A 19,873-nucleotide genomic window follows, 5' to 3' on the forward strand; every position below is an offset into this window, starting at 1 on the left:
TTATGCAAGCCCCCCTTTCGCTGCTCCCCCGGGTGGGTAATGCATGCTCACTGCGGTTTATCTGGAGCGGGTTTCTTTTACACTCTGCACTATATAAAGCCGAGCGAGGGCCGGGGCTGAACGTGTGAGAAGCATCCAAGAGACAGCGTCCACAGACCAGAGATGAAGAAGCAATGGGGCACTTAAGCAACCTTCTTGGCCACTGACGCGCCCAGTGGTAAGAGCCCCATTTCTTGGGTTGCCTGGGAATGGGGGACAGACAGCATTGCCCCACACATCCCAGAAAAATTGTGTGTGTCTTTTGTCCTCACCCTTGTTCTTCATGCTTCATTTGGTTTCTCATTGAGAAAGATCAAGACTTGGGCCCTGGCAGGACCGTGACCATCCCCCGGCTCGGTGTGGCCACCCAGAGTGGACCAGCTTCTGAGGCGCAATGGGGATGAGGGCTTTTGTCCTGTTGGCTGTCTTTGCAGAGGCCTCTGCGAGATCATGCATTCCTAATAAAGCAGGTATGTCCTGGTGCCCTACCGGTTCCTAAAAGGCCAGTTTCTGGGAGCTTCCTTTTGCAAAGCTGGGGTGCTCTGTGCTTACCTTGTTTTGAAAATGCAATAATGTAGCCCAGAAGCCACCAAAGTCCCCAGGTCAGGCTGTCTGTATAAGACGTAAAAAAAAAAAAAATACCAAAAAAGAAACTGTACTTAAAAAAAATTACACACGCATGCGTACACACATGCACTCCTATAGTCATCCATTTCACATGTTTTCTATTTGATGCTGCATTTGGGCCCTGTGCCACAAGGCAGCATTGTGCATAAAACAGATACCTTTATAGGTTTGGTGCTCAATTTCATGGGCATTTGAAAAAAACAGACACGATGTAGCAACATGTGTGTACATATATGCAGCACATCCTGTCTGAAGCTTCACAGAGAGACTCCTTCAAAGAGAGCTAAAGCTGAAGGCGCACTTCCCATGGCTGGCATCTCAAGAGAACATGCATCAGAGCCCTCGGAGAACCGTGCAGAAAGGGTCTTCGACTGGCTGGTTTGCAGACAAGCCACTATTCTGCAGGCAGAGGGAGTGAGGACCACATCTGACACCTGACTTGTGTGCTCTTTCCAGATGTCATCCTTGTGTTTTGCTATCCCAAAACCATCATCACCAAAATCCCCGAATGCCCCTATGGATGGGAAGTGCACCAACTGGCCCTCGGAGGGCTGTGTTACAATGGGGTCCACGAAGGAGGGTACTACCAGTTTGTAATCCCAGATCTGTCGCCTAAAAACAAGTCCTACTGTGGAACTCAGTCCGAGGTAAGGCCAGGCCCCACAACCGGGAGTCGCGTACGATATGACAGCTGGGCTCAAAAGTCAGTGACCGTCCTTACTGGGACTCGGAATTCACCGTTGTTCTTTTGAAAGTCAATCATGATTCCCAAATTTTCTGCCATATGAGTCTTATTCCACCCCACCCCTCTTCTTTTTAAAGAGTTTTATTGAGATATAATTAGCATATCATACAATTCAATCCTATTCAATCACATTACCACAAGCAACTTCAGGACATTTTCTTCCTTATTGTACCAATTGCTGTTGACTCCCCATTTCTCCCCAATCTCCCCTTCCTTGCCCTCCCGGGTAATCATCCAGTTACTCTCTCCATAGATCCACCCAACATGAGTACCATTTAAATTCCTCTCCTCTGCCTGTTTCAGATGATTCTTGGATATAAATGTTATCCCCCGACCCTCCGAGTTGCCAGTGGGGCTATAAGTTAACTTCCCTTGGCTACAAACCAACAAACGACAGGTGGAGGTGCCAGTCCCCTCCCAGGCACTTGGAAGGAAGACTTGTTGGTCTTCAAAAGAACACCAGCCATTGAAACCCCGGTGGAGCCGTGTTACTCTGGCACACAGGGGCGGCCAGGAGACAAATTGCTTGACAGCAACTGGTTTGGCTAAGTCCCTCCCCTGCTGTTGAGAAGGACCAAGTGCCCCCCCCGCCCACCTCCCCGGGCTTCTAGTGCCTCAGCAAGAGTTCACAAATTGCCTTTATCTGGGGAGGGTGGGATGTCCTCCATCCCCAGCACTTTGAAGTGACGAGAAAGTGAATTTTGGAAGAGCATTTTAAGTGCGAGACCAAAGCGGGACACAGTTCATAAGGTGATCCTAAAAAGGACGTGGAATCAGAGCACTAACAGGCACCACAGACAGCCATCCTCTTGCTAAGTGCCATTGTATTTTGAAAGAGGAAACTTTGACCTCCTATAAAGCGGTTCGTTCAGCTCGCAAAACCAGGGCCACGGTCACAAAAAGCTTGGTCTTCTGAGATCTAGCCTCCTATTGCTTCTGGTCTGCTAGGTCTCAGAAGAGGAGACCAAAAGCATCTTGAGTATGCCCCCTCTTCCTAAACGTCCCGCCAGGATTCAGTGGCTGAGTTGGAAGAGTCCTGGGCCTGCTTAACAAGACTCATACTTGCTTTGAGTATCCACATAGGACGGACTGGGAATCCCCTGTACAATCTGGGCTACCCCACTTCCCAGGCAGACATTCAAGATCCCTTGCTGCTCTGATGGTCTTTGATTCCAGAGTCCAAGGAGGCTGGAAAGATCATCTCAGAAATAGTGTCCCCTGGTTGAAAACACAAAGGAACAGAGGACCAGACAGTAGCCATGCTACAACTAGGAGGCAGGTGAAGCCATTCACTTGGATACTTGGGCCAGGGATATAAATAATTAATATTGGGACAAAGAGTATCTTGCACTGGTCCTTTTTAACCAGGAACCAAATGCATATATGGATCTATGTGTGTGTGTGTGTGTGTGTGTGTGTACTGTATTCAGCTTAGATTATTTTAACTAATATTGGTTGACTCAAGAGCTCTGCAAGTATTTTCAATTCACACTTAAGAACAAGAGAGAAGGGGCGACTGCCAATAGCAGATATTTGTGACTCCCTTTCGGACTTTCTCCCAAGTTATCACGCGTTTTTCCCCTAACCTTCATCTGCATCGTGGGCCATGGACCTACCCGACCTGCCTTCTTCCTTTCTCCAGTACAAGCCCCCCCTCTACCACTTCTACAGCCACATTGTTTCCAATGACAGCACCGTCATCGTGAAGAACCAGCCCGTCAACTACTCCTTCTCCTGCACCTACCACTCCACCTACCTGGTGAACCAGGCTGCCTTTGACCAGAGGTAAGACGCTCTGCGGAGTGGAGGGCTGGCTACCTTGTGTGTGTCTTGCAGTCCTTGCCAATCAGACATGTTTCAGTCCTTATGCAAAATTCTCTCCCCTTTTCAGAGTGGCCACTGTTCATGTGAAGAATGGGAGCATGGGCACATTTGAAAGCCAATTGTCTCTCAACTTCTACACTGTAAGTGGTCTGCAGGTTCCTTTTCCTGTCTTCTGGCTTTTCCAGGGGATTTGGCGGGATTTGGGTCCAGAGCCTCCTTCTCAAATTCAGGTTGAGACGTAAGCTTTAGTCTAGCTTTAAATCTCTTTCTACTCTCGATACAGCAAGAAGTCAGATCCAGAGACTGGGTAGAACAATTGAAAGATGCAATGAATCAATAAAGCCAAACGTTCCCATCTTGTTGATAAGAAAAATGGACTCTAAGGAAATCTCATGACTCACCCAAGGTCAAGAGACAAAATAACAGTCAATGTTTCTCAGTCGTAATCAATGTGAGGTTCTAAGACAGCACCCTCTAGAGCTTTGTATTTAGGATCTAATTCTTACTAAGACATTTGACACCCCTATAGAGCTTGCTGCCTGAGACAGGGCAACTGATGCCTTAGTTGGTACATGTGACTTATGTTGAGTTCTGAGTTAAAGGCACACTTTGACCTCGCTCAAGATGAAATGTTCAAGAGAAACTAAATATGCAATGGCTGTTCCCCTAGCTGCCCACCGATTTAGATGGGGGCGGGTGGGGGGAGTGCTTAAATCTGAAACCCGCAGCTTCCAGTGAGGAGGCATGTGACCAGAGGTACTGGCCCGCCCAGCTGGCAAGCGGTGGATGGAGGCATAAATAGAAACCTTTATCTGGACTATTAGGAAGGGGAGATATTTCCTCAGGGAAAGTTCAGCTTCCTGAACTGCGTTATGTGCTCCCCGGAAGCTAACCCTGCTGAACTCAGAAGGCACACTAGAAGTATCCTAGAACAACTTCTTCCATTGCCTACAGTCTAATATAGTCTCTTAACCCTAGTGTCTGGCTTTTTACTCCAATGCGCATCCCGTGATGGTGGTGAAGCTTAAGGTTCCAAACTCGCTGACACTGAGGCTGCTCTGACTCATAGTGGCCCTGTAGGAGAAAGGAGAACCCCGCCCCCCACCCCACCCCCCACACACTCTGGCTCCCAAGGCAGTGAATCTTTACAGAAGCAGACTGCCACACCTGTCTCCCACAGAGCACTCTGTGGGCTCAAACTGCCAAGCTCTCTATTGTGTTTCAAGTGCCTCGCTACTGCCCACCTGAACTCCTGCGTCAGCTTACGTGTCTCCCAAAGTCTAGACCTGCCCCTGGCCACGCAACTCTCGTCCTGTGCAACTCCTTAATCTGTAATCGGAGTGGGTAAATACGGGGTGGCGTAAGTTGATCACAGGACTGTCCAGAGAAAAGAATAGATGTCCCCACATGGACAAGACTCTCAGGGGACAAACTGATGACAGCCTGTCTTGACTACTGAGTTCCCATTCAGAAGTGCAAAGTGGTTATTTTAACCAGATAAAATGATAGGTATGAGTCCAGGCCGGCTTTCCCAAACCACTGAAAATGAAGAGGTACGGTACCAGGAGTGTGGAAAATCATCAGCCTCCATCAACCGCGTAGGCTTCAGTTGAGAGGCATAACTAGCAAGCCTTTGAACTGAAAAGGAACTAGTCTCTTGTAAGAAGGATAAATTCAATGAATAATTAAGGAGGCTGGGTGCCCAAACTCCAAGCCCACTGCCATCAAGTCACTTCAACTCATGGCGACCCTATCGGACAGGGTGGGACCCGTCCCATTGGGTTTCTGAGGCTACAACTGCTCAAGGGAGTAGAAAGCCCTGTCTTTTCCCCAGGGAGGCTTGGTAGTCTTCATAGGCTATGTCCTTGGTCTGTTCTACAAAGGAAGCTAAGGCCTGCCGCAGGGCCCACTGAGCACCCTCCTGGACAAAGGACCAGGGCAGAGAGAGGGCCCTGCATTGCAGCAGAGCTGTCTGTATGATTCTTACTCTCACCGTGGGTGCAGTTTCCGATGCCGGCCCCATGCAGTTGGTGTTTTTATGCTCTGCCATTCTTCTGCTTTCCCAGCATTCTTGTGTGCTTCTGAAGTAACAAGTGCTCCCTGCATATATTTCCATCAAATCACCAGAAAAAGAACCTTGCCCTACATAGCACAATGGAGTCAATGCCTGGATAATTGCTTAGCATTCCGAGAGCCCAGAGAGCTGGTGCTTCACCCGTGTCCTGCTTCCTCCCTCTTCTCTCTCCACCCCCGCCCCCGCTCATTCCTGCCAAGGGCCCAGGCATGGTTTGCCCAGCACTAACTAAGCTGCTTGGACTCCCAATTCAAAATAGAGGAGAGTCTGACAGACAGAGAAAGCCTAATGCCGTGGGGCAGTGAAGGAGGTCTTGCTTTCTGTCCTGCCATCTTCTAGCGGTGTGGCTCGGACTTCTGTAGCTCTGTATTTGTTCAATAGGAAGTCACATCAAATAACTCTAGGAAGCGCTGAGCAGAGTGACTGGCACAAGATAAGAGCCTGAGAAAGCAGCCATTCTCATGCTGCAGCCTTGACCCCATTTAAAGTAGAAAGACCAGAGGGTGCTGGGAGGAACTTGCAGCCAGCGCCATCACCTTTATAGAAATGAACATCTGTGGTGGAATTAGATTGACCTGTAGTTGATCAAAATCACACTAACTATTCCTCCTAGAGAGAAATGGGAAAGCTGGGGATGGAATACACATAGAGACTAAGCAGTCAAAGTCAAAGTCATAGACTTCTACAATCCCAACAAAACTCAAAACTCCTCAAACTTGACCTTCCGCTCCAAGATGGGAGCCCTTTCTGCGGGATTGCTAAAGGGCGACCTTCTAGGTTCTTCCAAGGACAAGGGTATGAGTTGGGCCTGCCCATAATAGATGGATTAACCTTCGAAATCTGCCGCCCTGAGTACCTGGCCCCTGGTTCTTGTTTGTCTCTGAGAACCATGCCATATAATTATGTGACTGACAATCCTACAACCACTGCAAGACAACCACCATCTCCGCTCTTTCCCAAGATAAACATGTGCTTGTGGCTGCAGGTCCATTCACCAGCTTACTCCTTCCTCTCTCTGCCTGGGGCCATCGATCTGCTCATCACGATCTCCCACTGAGCTCGTGAGCGAAAGCAACGCGTAGATCTTTTCCACAGGAGCGCCTGTGACAAGTTAGGGCATAACCCATCCCTAACTTGTGTCACTAGCTAGTCGGACTCAATCGTTTTGTGAGGTGATGGCGTCAGAAGGCATGGCTTTGACCCCCTTAAAGACTTCTCTCTGAGGCTGATAAAAGCAATGGGGTTTTCCATTTTCCCGATGGATGCTCCACACTGACTTGCCAAGAGCAGGTCTCCAGTGAACGGTAGAACTAGGGACAGCCCAGGATGCTTGTCATTTGTTGAGATGTTTTGGTCTCTGGACAGTAAACTCAGAGAGTAGTTGATGGTCATTCCCGGAGCTGTGTGAACCTAAGATTGAGCGCTAGGGGGTCAGTCAACTGAGAATGCTGCTATAATCCCTAATAACGCACCCAGAACTCCCTGATGAAGATCGCACACAGCACGCCCATGTTTACAACTTGTTGCTTCGGTGCTAAAGTCGTGGTGCAAACTCTCCGTGGCTCACAGGGTTGATGCCACGACTCTTCCGTATCTGCCCCACTGCCTCTCTGACCTCATCTCCTGCCCCGCCTGCCCCCTTCATTCACTTGTCCTGCCACAGTGGCTCCTCACTCTGGCTGGACAGAGGCCCGTGCCGGTGCTTTGCCTGGCTGAAGAGTTCTTCCCTGGATGACTCCCAGTGACTTCCTCACCACCGTCATGTCCCAGCTCGCCTGCCTGTAGTCCATGGTGATTCCCCAGCCACTACATGCAAAATTCCACTCGGCCGCTCCTGACACTTTCCACCTGTTTTCCCCTGATCTATCACTTTAGTCTTTTTTCTGTATAACATTTTAGGTTCTATAGATTCTCTCTTCCACAGGCTATCCTACCTCACGTACTATCTACTTTACTTGTGGTTGTCTGTCCCTCTGCTAGAGTACCAGGTTGTTGAAGACAGAGACCTTTGCTTTGCTCACCAACATATCCCAATTGACAGAATGTCCTGATACAGAGAATTTCCCAAGACTCTGACGCGTGCCTGACAGGATGTGCACAGTACAATATGGTTGCTATTTTCTTTGTTCAATGTCCTGGGAACCAAAGAATAAGCTCTCTAACTCGGGCTGAAGTTGGTGTAGGTGAACAAGCCCTTAGGCCCATGCCTTGGTGTAATTCACTGGAGCATACTGACTCAGCATTCTTGGATTCCAATTGTTTCCATTGGTCAAATCTTGTTCCTTGTTGGCATAGAGTAGACAAGACTTACAGTATGTGTCTCATCATCACCAAGAGATGGAGAATATGGTGAGCCCTGTCCCCTCTGAGAAGGTACCAACATCCTGGGAGGGACAGCTTCCTAGGATCTGCAGGGTCTCCCGTACTTATCCCCTTGGATAGACTCCCACTCCCACCCAGTTCCCATTCATCTGCTTCTGCTGGACTCAACCGCTTAGCCTGAGAATCCGTAACGCCCGTTGTCACTTTCCTTCCCAAGAATGCCAAGTTCTCCGCTAAGAAAGAAGCCCCCTTTGTGCTGGAAACTTCAGAAATCGGTTCAGATCTTTTTGCGGGAGTAGAAGCCAAAGGGTTGAGCGTTCGGTGAGTCCGTTCCTTCCATTTTAATATTTTTAAACATAAAATGGAACAAAGACTAACTAACCGGGAGCCAGTGTGCTTCTCAGCAGAAGATTCTCAGACTCAATGTGACAGCGTTGTTTTGCTTTCGCCCCAGGTTTAAGGTGGTGCTGAACAGCTGCTGGGCCACACCCTCGGCTGATTTCATGTATCCCCTACAGTGGCAGCTGATCAACAAGGGGTAGGTACTCCTCATGAGGCTCCGATGTATCCATAGCAACCTGGCTCTGGCTGAGACCTGCCAGGGTCAGGCCCGGGAAGGTCTGCGTTTCCAGGCTTAGTACTAACCTGTAACACTCTCCAAGCATCAGGCACTGCTCTGTGAACTTTATCATGCATTAACTCATTTCCGTCTTACACGAAGGCATTATCATTGTCATCCTCATTTCACAGATGAGGAAACTGAAGCACGAAAGCAAAGCAAAACAAAGAAGACCCCTAAAGCCCACTGCCATTGAGTCGATTCCAAGTCATAGCAACCCTATAGGAAACGGATTTTTTTTACCGGAGTAGAAAGCCTCATCTTTCTTCCATGGAGTGGTTAGTGGTTTTGAACGGCGGATCTTGCGGATAGTGACACACTCCTTACCCACTGTGCCACTCGGGCTCCTAAACTGAGGGACAGGAGATGTTAAGGACGGTTGGTTACATGGTGTGTGTCTTTGTGGGATCGATGAGTCAGGATAGGCTCAAATCCAGTCACTGGGACACCAGAACCAGGATACAGAATAATTAGATCCCCCTTCCAAAGCTTCGCACACAGCGTCATCCAAATTCAATGCATTTTAAATAGCATCATTTTTATGTTGCATCCGAGAGATAATGGGGAACTCTTAAAAGTTTGGAGAGGAGGACAGGCGTACCCCAACTGCACTGAAGGAAGGTCATGCTGGAAGTCAAATGCAGGAGAGTTTAGAGTCTCCATATGGAGGTGGAATGACCAGGGCAGAGACTGTGGCAAGTCCTGAGGCAACAGGTAATAAGACCAGAGCTGAGGTGCTAGCCAAGTGAAAGAAAAGAAGGTAAGAACAGACGAGGAGAAACTTCTACAGCTTCTTATTTTCTTCTTCAGATAAAAATGCATCAGTTAGTTACCTATGGTGTGGAGGGAAGTCCTGAGTAAGTAGTTGGAGGAATCTCTCTCTCTCTCTCTCTCTCTCTCTCTCTCTCTCTCTCTCTCTCTCTCTCCCTCTCTCTCTCTCAAATATCTGTCTATCCAGATATGTCCCAGATAGCTTTGAGATTGTGAGCCTGTGTGTTGTTAAGATAAAGGAATTGTAATTTTTGTCAGCTGTTGGGGACAAGGAATTCTGGATAAGAGAGCATGGAATCATAGGTGTAGGATTGGACATGGTGAACTTCCAAATGTGATTGTCCAAGAAATCCTTCAAATAGCAACTGGGAAAACCAAGAAGGGTTTTAGCACAGATTACATCAAATAAAGAGGAGGACTTTTCCAAAAGCAAAGTGGGCCGATGTGTAGGGTCATTGCTAGGATTCCCTCAGGCTAAGGCCACGTTGGAACCAAGGCCAGATAATCAAGCTGGAGACTGTAAGTAGTTCTTTGTATGTCACAAACATGGATAAGCATGTGCCAGCCCAGCTCCCTACGGAGGGAAGTGTGTGCCCTTGTTTCACTTCCATCGTTGACGGATTCCCTTGGGCTCTGTTGACAAGGGTCCAATCAAATACCTTCAAGGACTGATTGACTTGGGACTAGATTGACTATCAGCATGGGGTCTTCTCACAGGTCGTAGCCATGCAAAGAAAGGCTTCTTCTACCCGACCCAGTCAGTGCCCTGTGGGTATTCTGCTCCTGCTCCCTGACAGATGCTCATGTGACAGAAGCAGCAATGGCTTTGGGGTAGTTGAGGCAAGTCATCCTCAAATGCTAGTGTGCACGTGAATTACCTTACATGGCTGTGAAACAGTGAGGGCTCCTGTCAACCTACTGAGTCAGAAGATTTCCAGGAGGAACCTGGGCCTCTGCATTCAAGCATAGCCAAATGAGGCGAATGCTATTTACTTATGTGTGTCTATAGATTTATATATATATATATATATATACACACACACACATTATATAAATATATGTAAGTATGGTCTGCCTCACTTGGTCTCTAAGAGACAGGATCAACTCAGTGCCATGAGTGAGTTTTCTCAGCGAACCAATACCTTAACACGGATACAAAGGCCAGAGCCAAAGAGGGGAAGTGGAAAGCCACTCCCACAACTGTCAAGAAGCTTTCTGTTCCCATGGGCTACTTGGGAGGAACCCCAGTTTTCTAAGCACGCCCCACTATGTACTTGCTGCTGCTGCCACTGTTTGTGGCCGAGCCAGTTGCAATTCCTGGTGAGCCCCCATGTGCCGAGCAGAGCTTCTCTGGAGAGTTTTCCAGACTGACCTGTTGGAAGTCGATCACCAGGCCTGTCTTCCAAGGTGCCTCCAAGTAGGTTTGAAGCACCAACCTTCAGGCTAACAGCCAAATGCTTAACCATGTGTGTCACCCCAGACCCATCTAGAGAGATTAAGTAGCTATATTTTCAGGCATGACAAAATAGCATGACTATCTCAAAGGTTGCCTCTGTTTGGGGAAGGAGACTCGTGCAGCAGTGGTGTGAAAGCCTCACTTTGGGACCTTGTCCAGCCCAGAGATATCTGTCTCCGAGGGGCAGGGACTGGGGCAGGGCCAACAGGCAGTGGTGTCAAGAGCCCGACGTCTCCCCATGACTTGCTTCCTCCCTAAGTCCCCACCCCAACGAAGGTCCGCTTACATTAGTTTCCACTGGCTATCACAGGCCTGGGGCACGCTGGCTGCTGGAAGCTATTTTAAGGACTCATGTCTGAGTTCACCCAAGGATCTCAGGTTTATTGATCAAATGATCCTGCAAGTGTAATGTTTCACACATTGGAAAACGTCCACAGCAGCATCAGAAGCAGGACCGAGCGTCTGAGCCCCGGTGTCGCTATTAAGCTTTGGTGGTTCTTCCTCATCTCCCCCACTACCGCTCGGAGTGGACGCTGTGGTTCGGGGAGAATGGGATGTGGGCAGGGAGAGCCTGAAGGATCTCTGGCACTACTAGGCCATTCTCTGACTCAGTGTTTTGTTGAAGCTACAATTCAGTGAGATAGCTGTTTGGGGGGAGGGAGAGCATTAATTGGGGGTGGGGGCAGCTATGGTGCTGCCCACTGCTACAGAAGGTTAATTGATAGACCTCCAGATGGACTTGAACCTTCAACCTGCCGATTAGTAGCTGTGCACGGTAACTGTTTGCACCATCTGACACCCGCAAGGGAGGATACAAGCCCAAGGGGGTGTCGTTGTTGTGTAGAAACTTGCTTCCAAAGCCATTGCTTGCGGAGAAGAGTTAATATTTTGCCTCCCCTCTTTCCCCCCTCCTTGTGCCTCAGCTGTCCCACCGATGAGACAGTTCTGGTGCATGAGAACGGGAAAGATCACAGGGCAACTTTCCAGTTCAACGCTTTCCGGTTCCAAAACATTCCCAAGCTCTCCAAGGTCTGGTTGCACTGTGAGACGTTCGTCTGTGACAGTGAGAAGCTCTCCTGCCCGGTGGTGAGCCCCCTTCCCCCCGCAGAGCGTGTGAGTCAAGGGAGGGCAAGGGAGGGGGCAGGCAGCTGTGTCCTCACCTATGTGTGGATGGGTGCAGAGGGCACCCTGGAGGAGAGGGGGCTGGGTGTGAGGGCAGAAGCTCCCAGCCCCAGCCCCACTGCAATGGACCAGTGGCTCAGCCTGACACTGGTCACTTAGTCCTCTTCTTAGAGAGTGGTGATAGGTACCAGCGGTTCTTTCCTTGGTGCGGAGCCATGTCAGGGGAAATGCCAGCCGTCACAGAAACAGAAATGCTTGGAAAAGGCAGAGCGAACAAAGGAACTCCGGATCTAGGTTGCAATGAGGGGCTCTGGGGACCCCTGGAAGCTGGGTAGTTTTAGGGGTGGATGGGGCCCACTGAGGGTCACCTGTGCAAGCTCAGAGAGGTGCTGCAGCAGGCTCCACAGGTGCAGGCGGATCGAGTGGAGCTCATGCCTTCAGATCCCTCCCCCCCTGCCCCTCCACTCCCTCCAGCACCACAACGTGGATTCAGACAAACCCAACTACCCCTTAGAGCAGCTGTTCTCAAAGCACAATGACAGCATCAGCAGCATCTGGGAACTTAGGAGACGTGCAAATTCTCAGGAACCACGCTAGACTGACCCACCAACTGAGACTCAATTCTGACTCAAAGTGACTCTACAGGACAGAGAAGAGCTGCCCCATAGGGTTCCCAAGGTGGCGCTGGAAAACCAAAGACACAAAAACGAACTGGAAGTACTCTGCCAGAGGTCACATCAAATGGTTGTGATGAGAGGAACACACAGAAAACCTCCCTTCTCCTCAAAAGAAACAGGGCTCGTCTCACCTCTGTCCACGGACCGCCTTCCAGCATGATTTCTCTCAGACCCCCTTTCTTTATGAGTTCGAGGCATTAATGAATGACTCCTTGTTTTCTTTCCTCAAGTTGGAGCAGAGATAAAGAATCTCTCTCTTGGTTACATTAAAAAAAAACAAACAAAGAAACAAGGTAGCTAATAACTGTTGAATGAGTGGATATGACTCTATCCAGGTGGTAACTTCTCTTTTTCCCCCCTCTTTTTCTTCTCTCTCTTATCCTCACCCCCTGCTTTACCCCTGTGGTGCTGGGTCTTCAGACCTGTGATAAGAGGAAGCGTCTCCTCCGGGACCAGACTGGCGGTGTCCTGGTGATGGAGCTGATTCTCCGCAGTAAGCGCCCCATTTCCCGGATGGTTTGCATCCACATCTGGGCTGCGTCCACAGGCACAGCCGGTTTGAGCATTTTGACCGAATTGCCAAACCACTGGTGCCTGTAGCCACAGCCTGCACCTGCTCCTGAGTCCTCTCGGCTGGGAGGGGCTCCTCATCCCAAGCTAAGCCGTTGAGGTCAGTTCGCCATTCTGGAAAGTTCTATTCGTGGCCTACATGTTAAGTAAGAAGTGCCAAGCTTCCAAACAGACCTCAGAATGATGATGATGATGATGATGATGATAAGGAGCCAGCCTGGGAATGCCAAGGCCAAGGCCATGGCAAGGTCCCTGGGGAAACCAACACTGTGGCTGGTTCTAGGCTGGACCCTGGGGGTCCAGAAATCTGCAAGCCCTGTCCTTGTCATCTAGCAAAGAGGGAGATGATAAACAGCTCCTGGGAGAACTGAGCATTGCTCTGGGAGTGTATCAGAGGGGGAGTAAGGCCCGGGGGGAAGGTAGAGGCCGTAGGAGTGACTTAGTACTAATCAGTACGCCAGCTGCCATCAAGTGCATTCCAACTCCTGGCAGCCCCTGTGCCAGGGCAAACCTGGGCTCCCGGCTCACTTCTCCAAGTGAACCTGCAGGTCTTTCTTCCCAGGCACCTCTGATGGCTGTGGTTGCCACCGAGTCATTTCTGACTCAGAGCAACCCTAAGGGGCAGGGTAGAACTGCCCACGGTGGGTTTCTGAGACTGTCACACTTTAAGGGAGTAGAAAGGCTCGCCTTTCTCCCTAGTAGGGACTGATGGCTTCAAACAGCTGACCGTGCGGGTCACAAGCCAACATTTAACCACTACTCCACCAGGGCTCCTCTAGGTAAATGCAGACCACCAGCCTTTCAGTGTGCAGCCAAGTGCATGAGCCCTTTGCCCTTCCCAGTTATCCCTTAAGCACAGTGATCGAACTACACCTGGGGGCCAGAGGCGGCTGCATGGTTTCGATTGGCCTGCAAATTAAAGGTGGCTTGCTTGTTTTTAAACATTTTCAGGTGATAGGGAAAAAATTCAAAAGAAATGCAGTGTTTTGTACTTGCACACTCCCACCCACCAAAATGATACAGAATTGATTATCAATGTTTATGCAAAAGGTTACTGAGCCCTCGAACACACTCACCCCCCACCCCCGAGACAGGGCTCAGGTGTTGCGATGCTAATCCTGTGGCCCACACAGCTGAAAATATTCACTATCTGGTCCTTTCCAGCCAAAGCATCCCCACCCCGCCATAGAGAGCTGAAGAGGAGATGGGACGAAGCAAAGCCTTTGTACCTGCATGTACACCTTGTCCTGCGGGCAGTGGGGTGGTCAGATGTTGGTCTGGGGAGGTTGTGTGAGAGCCATAGTAGCGTCGATTACCTTGCTTTAACCTTCTGCCTTCTCTCTCTGCTCACTACAGGCAGGGGATTCTCGCGTCTCTATGGCTTCTCAGGTAAGGAAAACGGTGCCTCTGAGAAGGCCAGGGGCTACCCTCAGAAAAGGCAGGTGTGTGCTTTCAAGGCAGCTTACCTTGGGCTGCAGCAAAGCCTTTCCGAATTGAAAACGGTCCTTCAGAGCACACCTGCATAGGGGGGGGGGGGGGCAGGTACCAAAATCTTCCTCCAGCCAGCCCAGTCCTCTGAGGGAGAGGGGCAGTTGGGCTAAAAGCAGATGGAGCAGAACTGGGGGCCGCACTCCAAGTCTCAGCAGAGCCATCACCAAGTGGTTTCTCTTGGGTTTCTCCATTTGGAGACTCTGATTTGCCATGATCTGTTCATTCAACGAGCCTCTCTGGGTCCCTGCTATGGCGCTGCTGTTTGTACACAGTGTGGCCTTGGGCGATGACCTCCCTCATCTACTGCCCAGTTTTCTCTCTAAAAATGGGCTCATAATTGCCCACATCATACATGGCTGTGGCAAAGCATTAATGGGACAGGTGAAGGCCCTCAATCAAAGCCCAGCACACAGCAAACGTGTGGTAAGGGTCAGCTGGTCTGGATGTGGAGGCTGCCGCCACGGGTGAATACGACACTAGGGCTGTAGGAGACAGGGCTGCTTGTTTGGAGGTGGTCCTGGTTTGACTAGCATCCAGGAAGCCTGTCTGAGGAAGACACATTTCAACTACGACCCATCGTCAGGGTAAGACCGTTTTTTCTTGATTGACAAGCTGAGAGGGTGCACTTTGAGCACCACGCCCATTGGATGTCAATCCTAGATCCTAATTTCCCAGGAAGTTTTATAGTGAAAGTCCTACACGGAGGTACAGATGACTCATTCCAGAGTCCCGGCCTCTGGGTGGAGCTGGCATACTCTCTGCACTGGCACAACTGAAACCTCACACCCCAACCCAAACTCAGCGCCGTCCATGTGATGCCCACTGACACACTGACCTGGTAGGACAGAGGAGAACCGCCCCTGTGAGTTCCCCAAACTGTGGGTCTTTAGGGGAGTAGAAAGCCCCATCACTGTTCCCCAAGCAGGAGCGGGTGCTCTCGAACTGCTGACTGCAAGGTTAGCAGCCTGTCCCGTACCTCGCTATGCCACCACCCCACGGGAATGCAAACTTGACTTGGTATAAAACAGAGTTTTGTGAACACCTGCTGAAGACCCCTGAGTGGACTCTGGTGTGTAGTGGTCCTTGGCCCTTTTGGTCCTGCATCTGAACATGTTGGGCCCTGTCCCCCGGTTCACAGATGTCCTCTATCAGCTCATCGTGATGCTGGGGATTTGTAGCCTCTTCTAAAAGGTAGCCAGCCACCTCAGCAACACCACCCAGGTGAGGTCATCCCCATCTCTGAGGACAAGCTCAACTCTGCTGGTGCTGTGAGGAAAAACCACCTGACAGAAGACCATGCCTGCGGGGGAGCAGAGACTAACTCTTTACCAAATATGCTTCCCATCGGATTCTGTGGCTTTCGATGGTTGTTTTTCTTTGGTGTCTCACTGGCTCTGGTGACTTCCGGTGGCTCTTAGGTCCTCCAGTCCTCCCACCCCCTTCAGCTGGGTGGCTGAATTTGCTTAAGTAAGTCTTTCCATACTCAAGTTAGCAATGTCCAGCCAAGTGCAACTGAGCTCCTGATGGCGCGTGGGGGCAGAGCCGCAAAGGCAATGCTCGGTGCAGCATGCCCAGACATTGTCAGATCTGCTGAAAACACTATCATGTGTGCTGGGCAGTTCCTCTTAAGGACCAGGGCCAGCCACCAGGAAGGGGCTTCCAATCCCTCACACAAGGCCATGGGAACCAGGGCTGCTCAAACTGGAGTGATATAAAAGTCACTGCATTTTGAGATTTCCTCCGGGATGAACCTAATTTGTTTTTATTTTTCAATCAGTTGCCATTGAGTCGACCTTGACTCTTTGGGCATCTGGTAAGAGCTGGGCTCCGGAGGTATTTTGTGACTAGTGTTTGGTGGAAAGGGATCACCAGGCTTTTCTTCCGAGGTGCCTCTGAGGTGGATTTGAACCGCCAATCTTGTAGTGAACAGCCAAATCCCTCCCTGCCTGCTCCACCTAGGAACCTGGTTTGTATTTTAAGATTTCTTAACTCTCTACGAACATTATTATCACTTGGAGAGCCAATGTGTACTTGCTAAGCCAAATGAACACCACCAATTAAATAGAAGTAAAACTGCATGATGCATAAAATCCACACTGCCATGAATTTAGCATAGAGCCAAGTGTGGCTTTGCCTACCTGAAACCATGACTCCACAGTATGGCGTGGCCACCGTGCTCAGTGGCATCCCAGATCCTACCATCTGCTTTCGGATGCTCGGTGCTAGGTTTCACCATTTGCTGTACTAGGACATCCTCCTTTGTGCAGATGGGTCTGACCTCGTTTAGCCTTTGCTTAAGCCTTTGCGCTTGTCTCTCTGTCTCATTCTGATCATCAGAATGGACCCAGCAGAACTCAGAAGCCCAGGTCTAAACACAACCAATGAAACCACGTTGAAATGTGCAGGGATCCCGAATCAGCTATCAATCAGTGAGTTAAGTGGTCAGCAGGATACAAACTGGGAGATCCCTGGAATGGCACCTTGACCCCAGGTGGAGGCTGGACTGTGATAGGAAATGTCATGGTTAGAAGTTCGGTTCTTCATCTTGTCGCAGACTTTAATTAGTGGACTTACAATTTGAAAACAATACATGAGTATGTCCTGTGGTATTTAAGGTATTTGAGAAGTTTTGAAATTATTGTTTGATGGACCTTTCATGACTTGTGGCGGTGAACCTAGGAAGTGAACTAGGATTCAAATTTCCGGGCACAGAAAGCTCATTTTTGTTCTGCAATAGACAACACTGGAATTACACGATGTTGTCTCACCTGGAACTCGTGGCTGGCATGCTTTCTTTCTGTGACCTCAGACTTTTTGTAGTCAGGAAAGACAAGAGAAATGTTTCATTGACTAGTTTTTAAAAAATGAAAATAGCACACTTAGAACCGTAATCATAAATCCTTGGCTGTCAGAATAAAACAATGTGATGTTAGTTTGGCTTGATTCTATCATCATTTTTTATGATCTTGTATCTCTGCCTGGTGCTATCGAATAAATAAAATTGCCTTAACATAAATAACCTATGACTACAGCTTACAGTGTAAATATATCATGTGTGATAGCCAATTCCTCAAGCCTGCCAGAGGTCCTTCCCACCAGAATTTCTTCGACACACATGTACACCATAGGCTTTTAATCATCCTTGCCTACCTTGACAATAGGAGTTTTCCAGTTTAGGTTCCCAGTGTCGAGAGGTTAAGGCGTTTCATATGATTAACATTTGGAAGGTGGGGCATCATGTTGGTTATCTCCCTGCCTATCAAAAGCCCTAATGTTTCTCACCAGAATCTGGATGTGTTTTTACGTGAAGTAAACTAATGGTTCAATGGTCTTGGGTTGCCTTTCTGGTCTAGTAACGTCTCTCCTAGAGAACTAGGAAAAGACACTCTCAAAGCAGTCTGTCTTGTAAACACCCGTTAGTGTTCAATATAAAGCAAACATGTGGAAAAGGAGAAAAGAATGGATTTCTTTGAGGTATTTCTAATAGATGTTAAGGAAAAAAACCAGTATAGATTTCAGGAAATTTCTCTAACCAAAATTTCTAGTTAACATTATGCCTAGAAGGCTCTGTGCTGATGCGTACAATTCACTGAGTCATCCATATACTCCTAAATCTGTGTACGTACACACGCACATAAAGTCTGTGAATACACATTGTATAAGGGTTTTATGTGTATATTTGTACATAGATGCCAAATGTTACCATGTACAATGAGAAAGGAATAGTTAAGGAAAGCCTTTATTATAGTAATCGGCTCCATATGCACATGGGCTAGGGCTAGAAGGGAACGTAGCTCAAAAAAGTACAGAGGTAGGATAATCATAGACAATTGTCGTGTCCCACATTTATCACTATATCCATATTAGTTTCCAGTGCCCTTTTTAAAGTGATGATACCAGAATTCTTAGTCATTTGCTCTGTATTTTTACACTTATATGAGAGTAAGTCACAAAGTATGACTACAAAGTCATACTAACCTTTATTAAAGAAAGATATCATAGTGCGAATCTATCGTTCCTCATCACATCCTCCATCTAGGTCTATCCCTGCTTGGACAGGTCAGAGATGTAGGGTGGTTGGGGGTTAAGGCTTCTCAACAAGCCCAAGTTTCTCTCCTAGGACAGATCATGCTACCCTTTAAGAATGAGCAGGTGCATTGTTATGATTGGGGGGGTGGGGATTCCTGGGCACAATTTCACAATCTTTTTCTCATGAATGCTGTTTTCAATTTCCTTAAAACCTCTTCATATGAAGCCTCCGTAATAATCCTGCATGTGAAGAGAAAAATCTATAAAGATTATCCCATGGCAATCCAAAAAAAAATAGTAGCCCAAACCTTCTGAGCTGAGCGCTGTGCTTTGAATTTAGCTGCCTCAGTAGTAACCCTTAGAAGCCATTGTTTGGATTGGACCTCACTCTTTGGATCAGATGGGTAAATCCAAGACTCACCCCCAGTTATGATTTGTTCCATAAAATCACCTTCAGTAGCTTCAATATCACTTAAAAGACTGATGGAAACATCAGCTCTTTGAGTTAGCTGAGTTTCAGGCAACAGTTATTTTTTAGTATCCTTTTTCTTGCCGGCATTCCAATAAGACTAAGGTCAATATGTCACTGAGAGAACTTGTCTGCAGTCATCCACTGAGTGCAAGGGTCTCTTTAAATATATGTTGCCTGAAATAAATGCATGCATGTGTATACTGGAAATGTAATACTCTTGGACTCCTATTGATTCTTCATATATTATTACCTATACGTTTTTTCTTTTTTTAACATTTAAAAAATCATTTTATTAGGGGGCGCATACAACTCTTATCACAATCCACACATACATCAATTGTTTAAAGCACATTTGTACATTCATTGCCCTCATCATTCTCAAACAATTATGTATCACTATCTACCAGTTCTTTGTATAAATTATTCACTTTCCTCCTCTACAACTAAACTGTGAGGTAATATCAAGAAAAGTTTCATAGTCTTTCATGTTCCCCAGTGTGATATCTAACACAGAATAAGGGCTCAGCAAACTATGCTTGAATGAGTGAAACGTTCGTATGCATCGGTGGATGGGTGGAAGGAAGACAAGAGGAGTGGAAGCTGGCCCGTCTCTCCACGAGGGCTTCTAGCAGAGAACACCGTATTACCTCCCGGGACAAAGCACAGTAGTGTTCCGGAAGCCCTGATCTCAAACATGAGAAGCTGTTCCAAGGCAAATGAAGATGATTCATTTGACTCATTGTCTGAAATCAGGTGTGACAGGGAGATGATCCCCATTCCCGTCCCAGTAATGCCTCCTGCTTTCCTGCCTTCTAAGAATCCGCCAAAAGGCTCTAGGTCCTGATGATTCCGAGAGCTACAGGGAGAAATTGAACCTGCCCTAATCGAGAGGAGCCCGTGTTATAGAAAAAGTGACTGTCATGGTCATTACGTTTAGGCATCCGGCGGCAGGGGCAGAAGTTCTGCAGATGGAAATGTTCCGTGGAGACGGGGTTACTTATGAGTAGCTTTCCTGGGCTCTGATGTAAGGTCCCT

The 19,873-nt window shown here is 48.3% G+C and overlaps 1 protein-coding gene across 1 annotated transcript; it reads left to right on the forward strand.

The window, feature by feature from the left end:
• Positions 1–433: 433 nt before the first annotated feature.
• Positions 434–15,525, forward strand: TECTB (tectorin beta). The gene is made up of 10 exons (XM_075533464.1): positions 434–509; positions 1,123–1,313; positions 3,054–3,196; positions 3,303–3,375; positions 7,849–7,952; positions 8,086–8,169; positions 11,401–11,563; positions 12,697–12,769; positions 14,203–14,235; positions 15,476–15,525. Exons 1-10 carry the CDS (start codon positions 434–436, stop codon positions 15,523–15,525), a joined length of 990 nt encoding a protein of 329 aa, XP_075389579.1.
• The last annotated feature ends 4,348 nt before the right edge of the window (positions 15,526–19,873 follow it).

The sequence above is a fragment of the Tenrec ecaudatus genome, chromosome 16, assembly GCF_050624435.1.
Source record: "Tenrec ecaudatus isolate mTenEca1 chromosome 16, mTenEca1.hap1, whole genome shotgun sequence".
Taxonomy (NCBI): Eukaryota; Metazoa; Chordata; class Mammalia; order Afrosoricida; family Tenrecidae; genus Tenrec; species Tenrec ecaudatus.

Bases quoted from the DNA above. Each gene is read 5' to 3' on its own strand.
- TECTB (XM_075533464.1), top strand. From the start codon at position 434: ATGGGGATGAGGGCTTTTGTCCTGTTGGCTGTCTTTGCAGAGGCCTCT. The intron at 510-1,122 runs GTATGTCCTGGT...TGCTCTTTCCAG, and splicing joins ATGCATTCCTAATAAAGCAG to ATGTCATCCTTGTGTTTTGC. The intron at 8,170-11,400 runs GTAGGTACTCCT...CTTGTGCCTCAG, and splicing joins TGGCAGCTGATCAACAAGGG to CTGTCCCACCGATGAGACAG.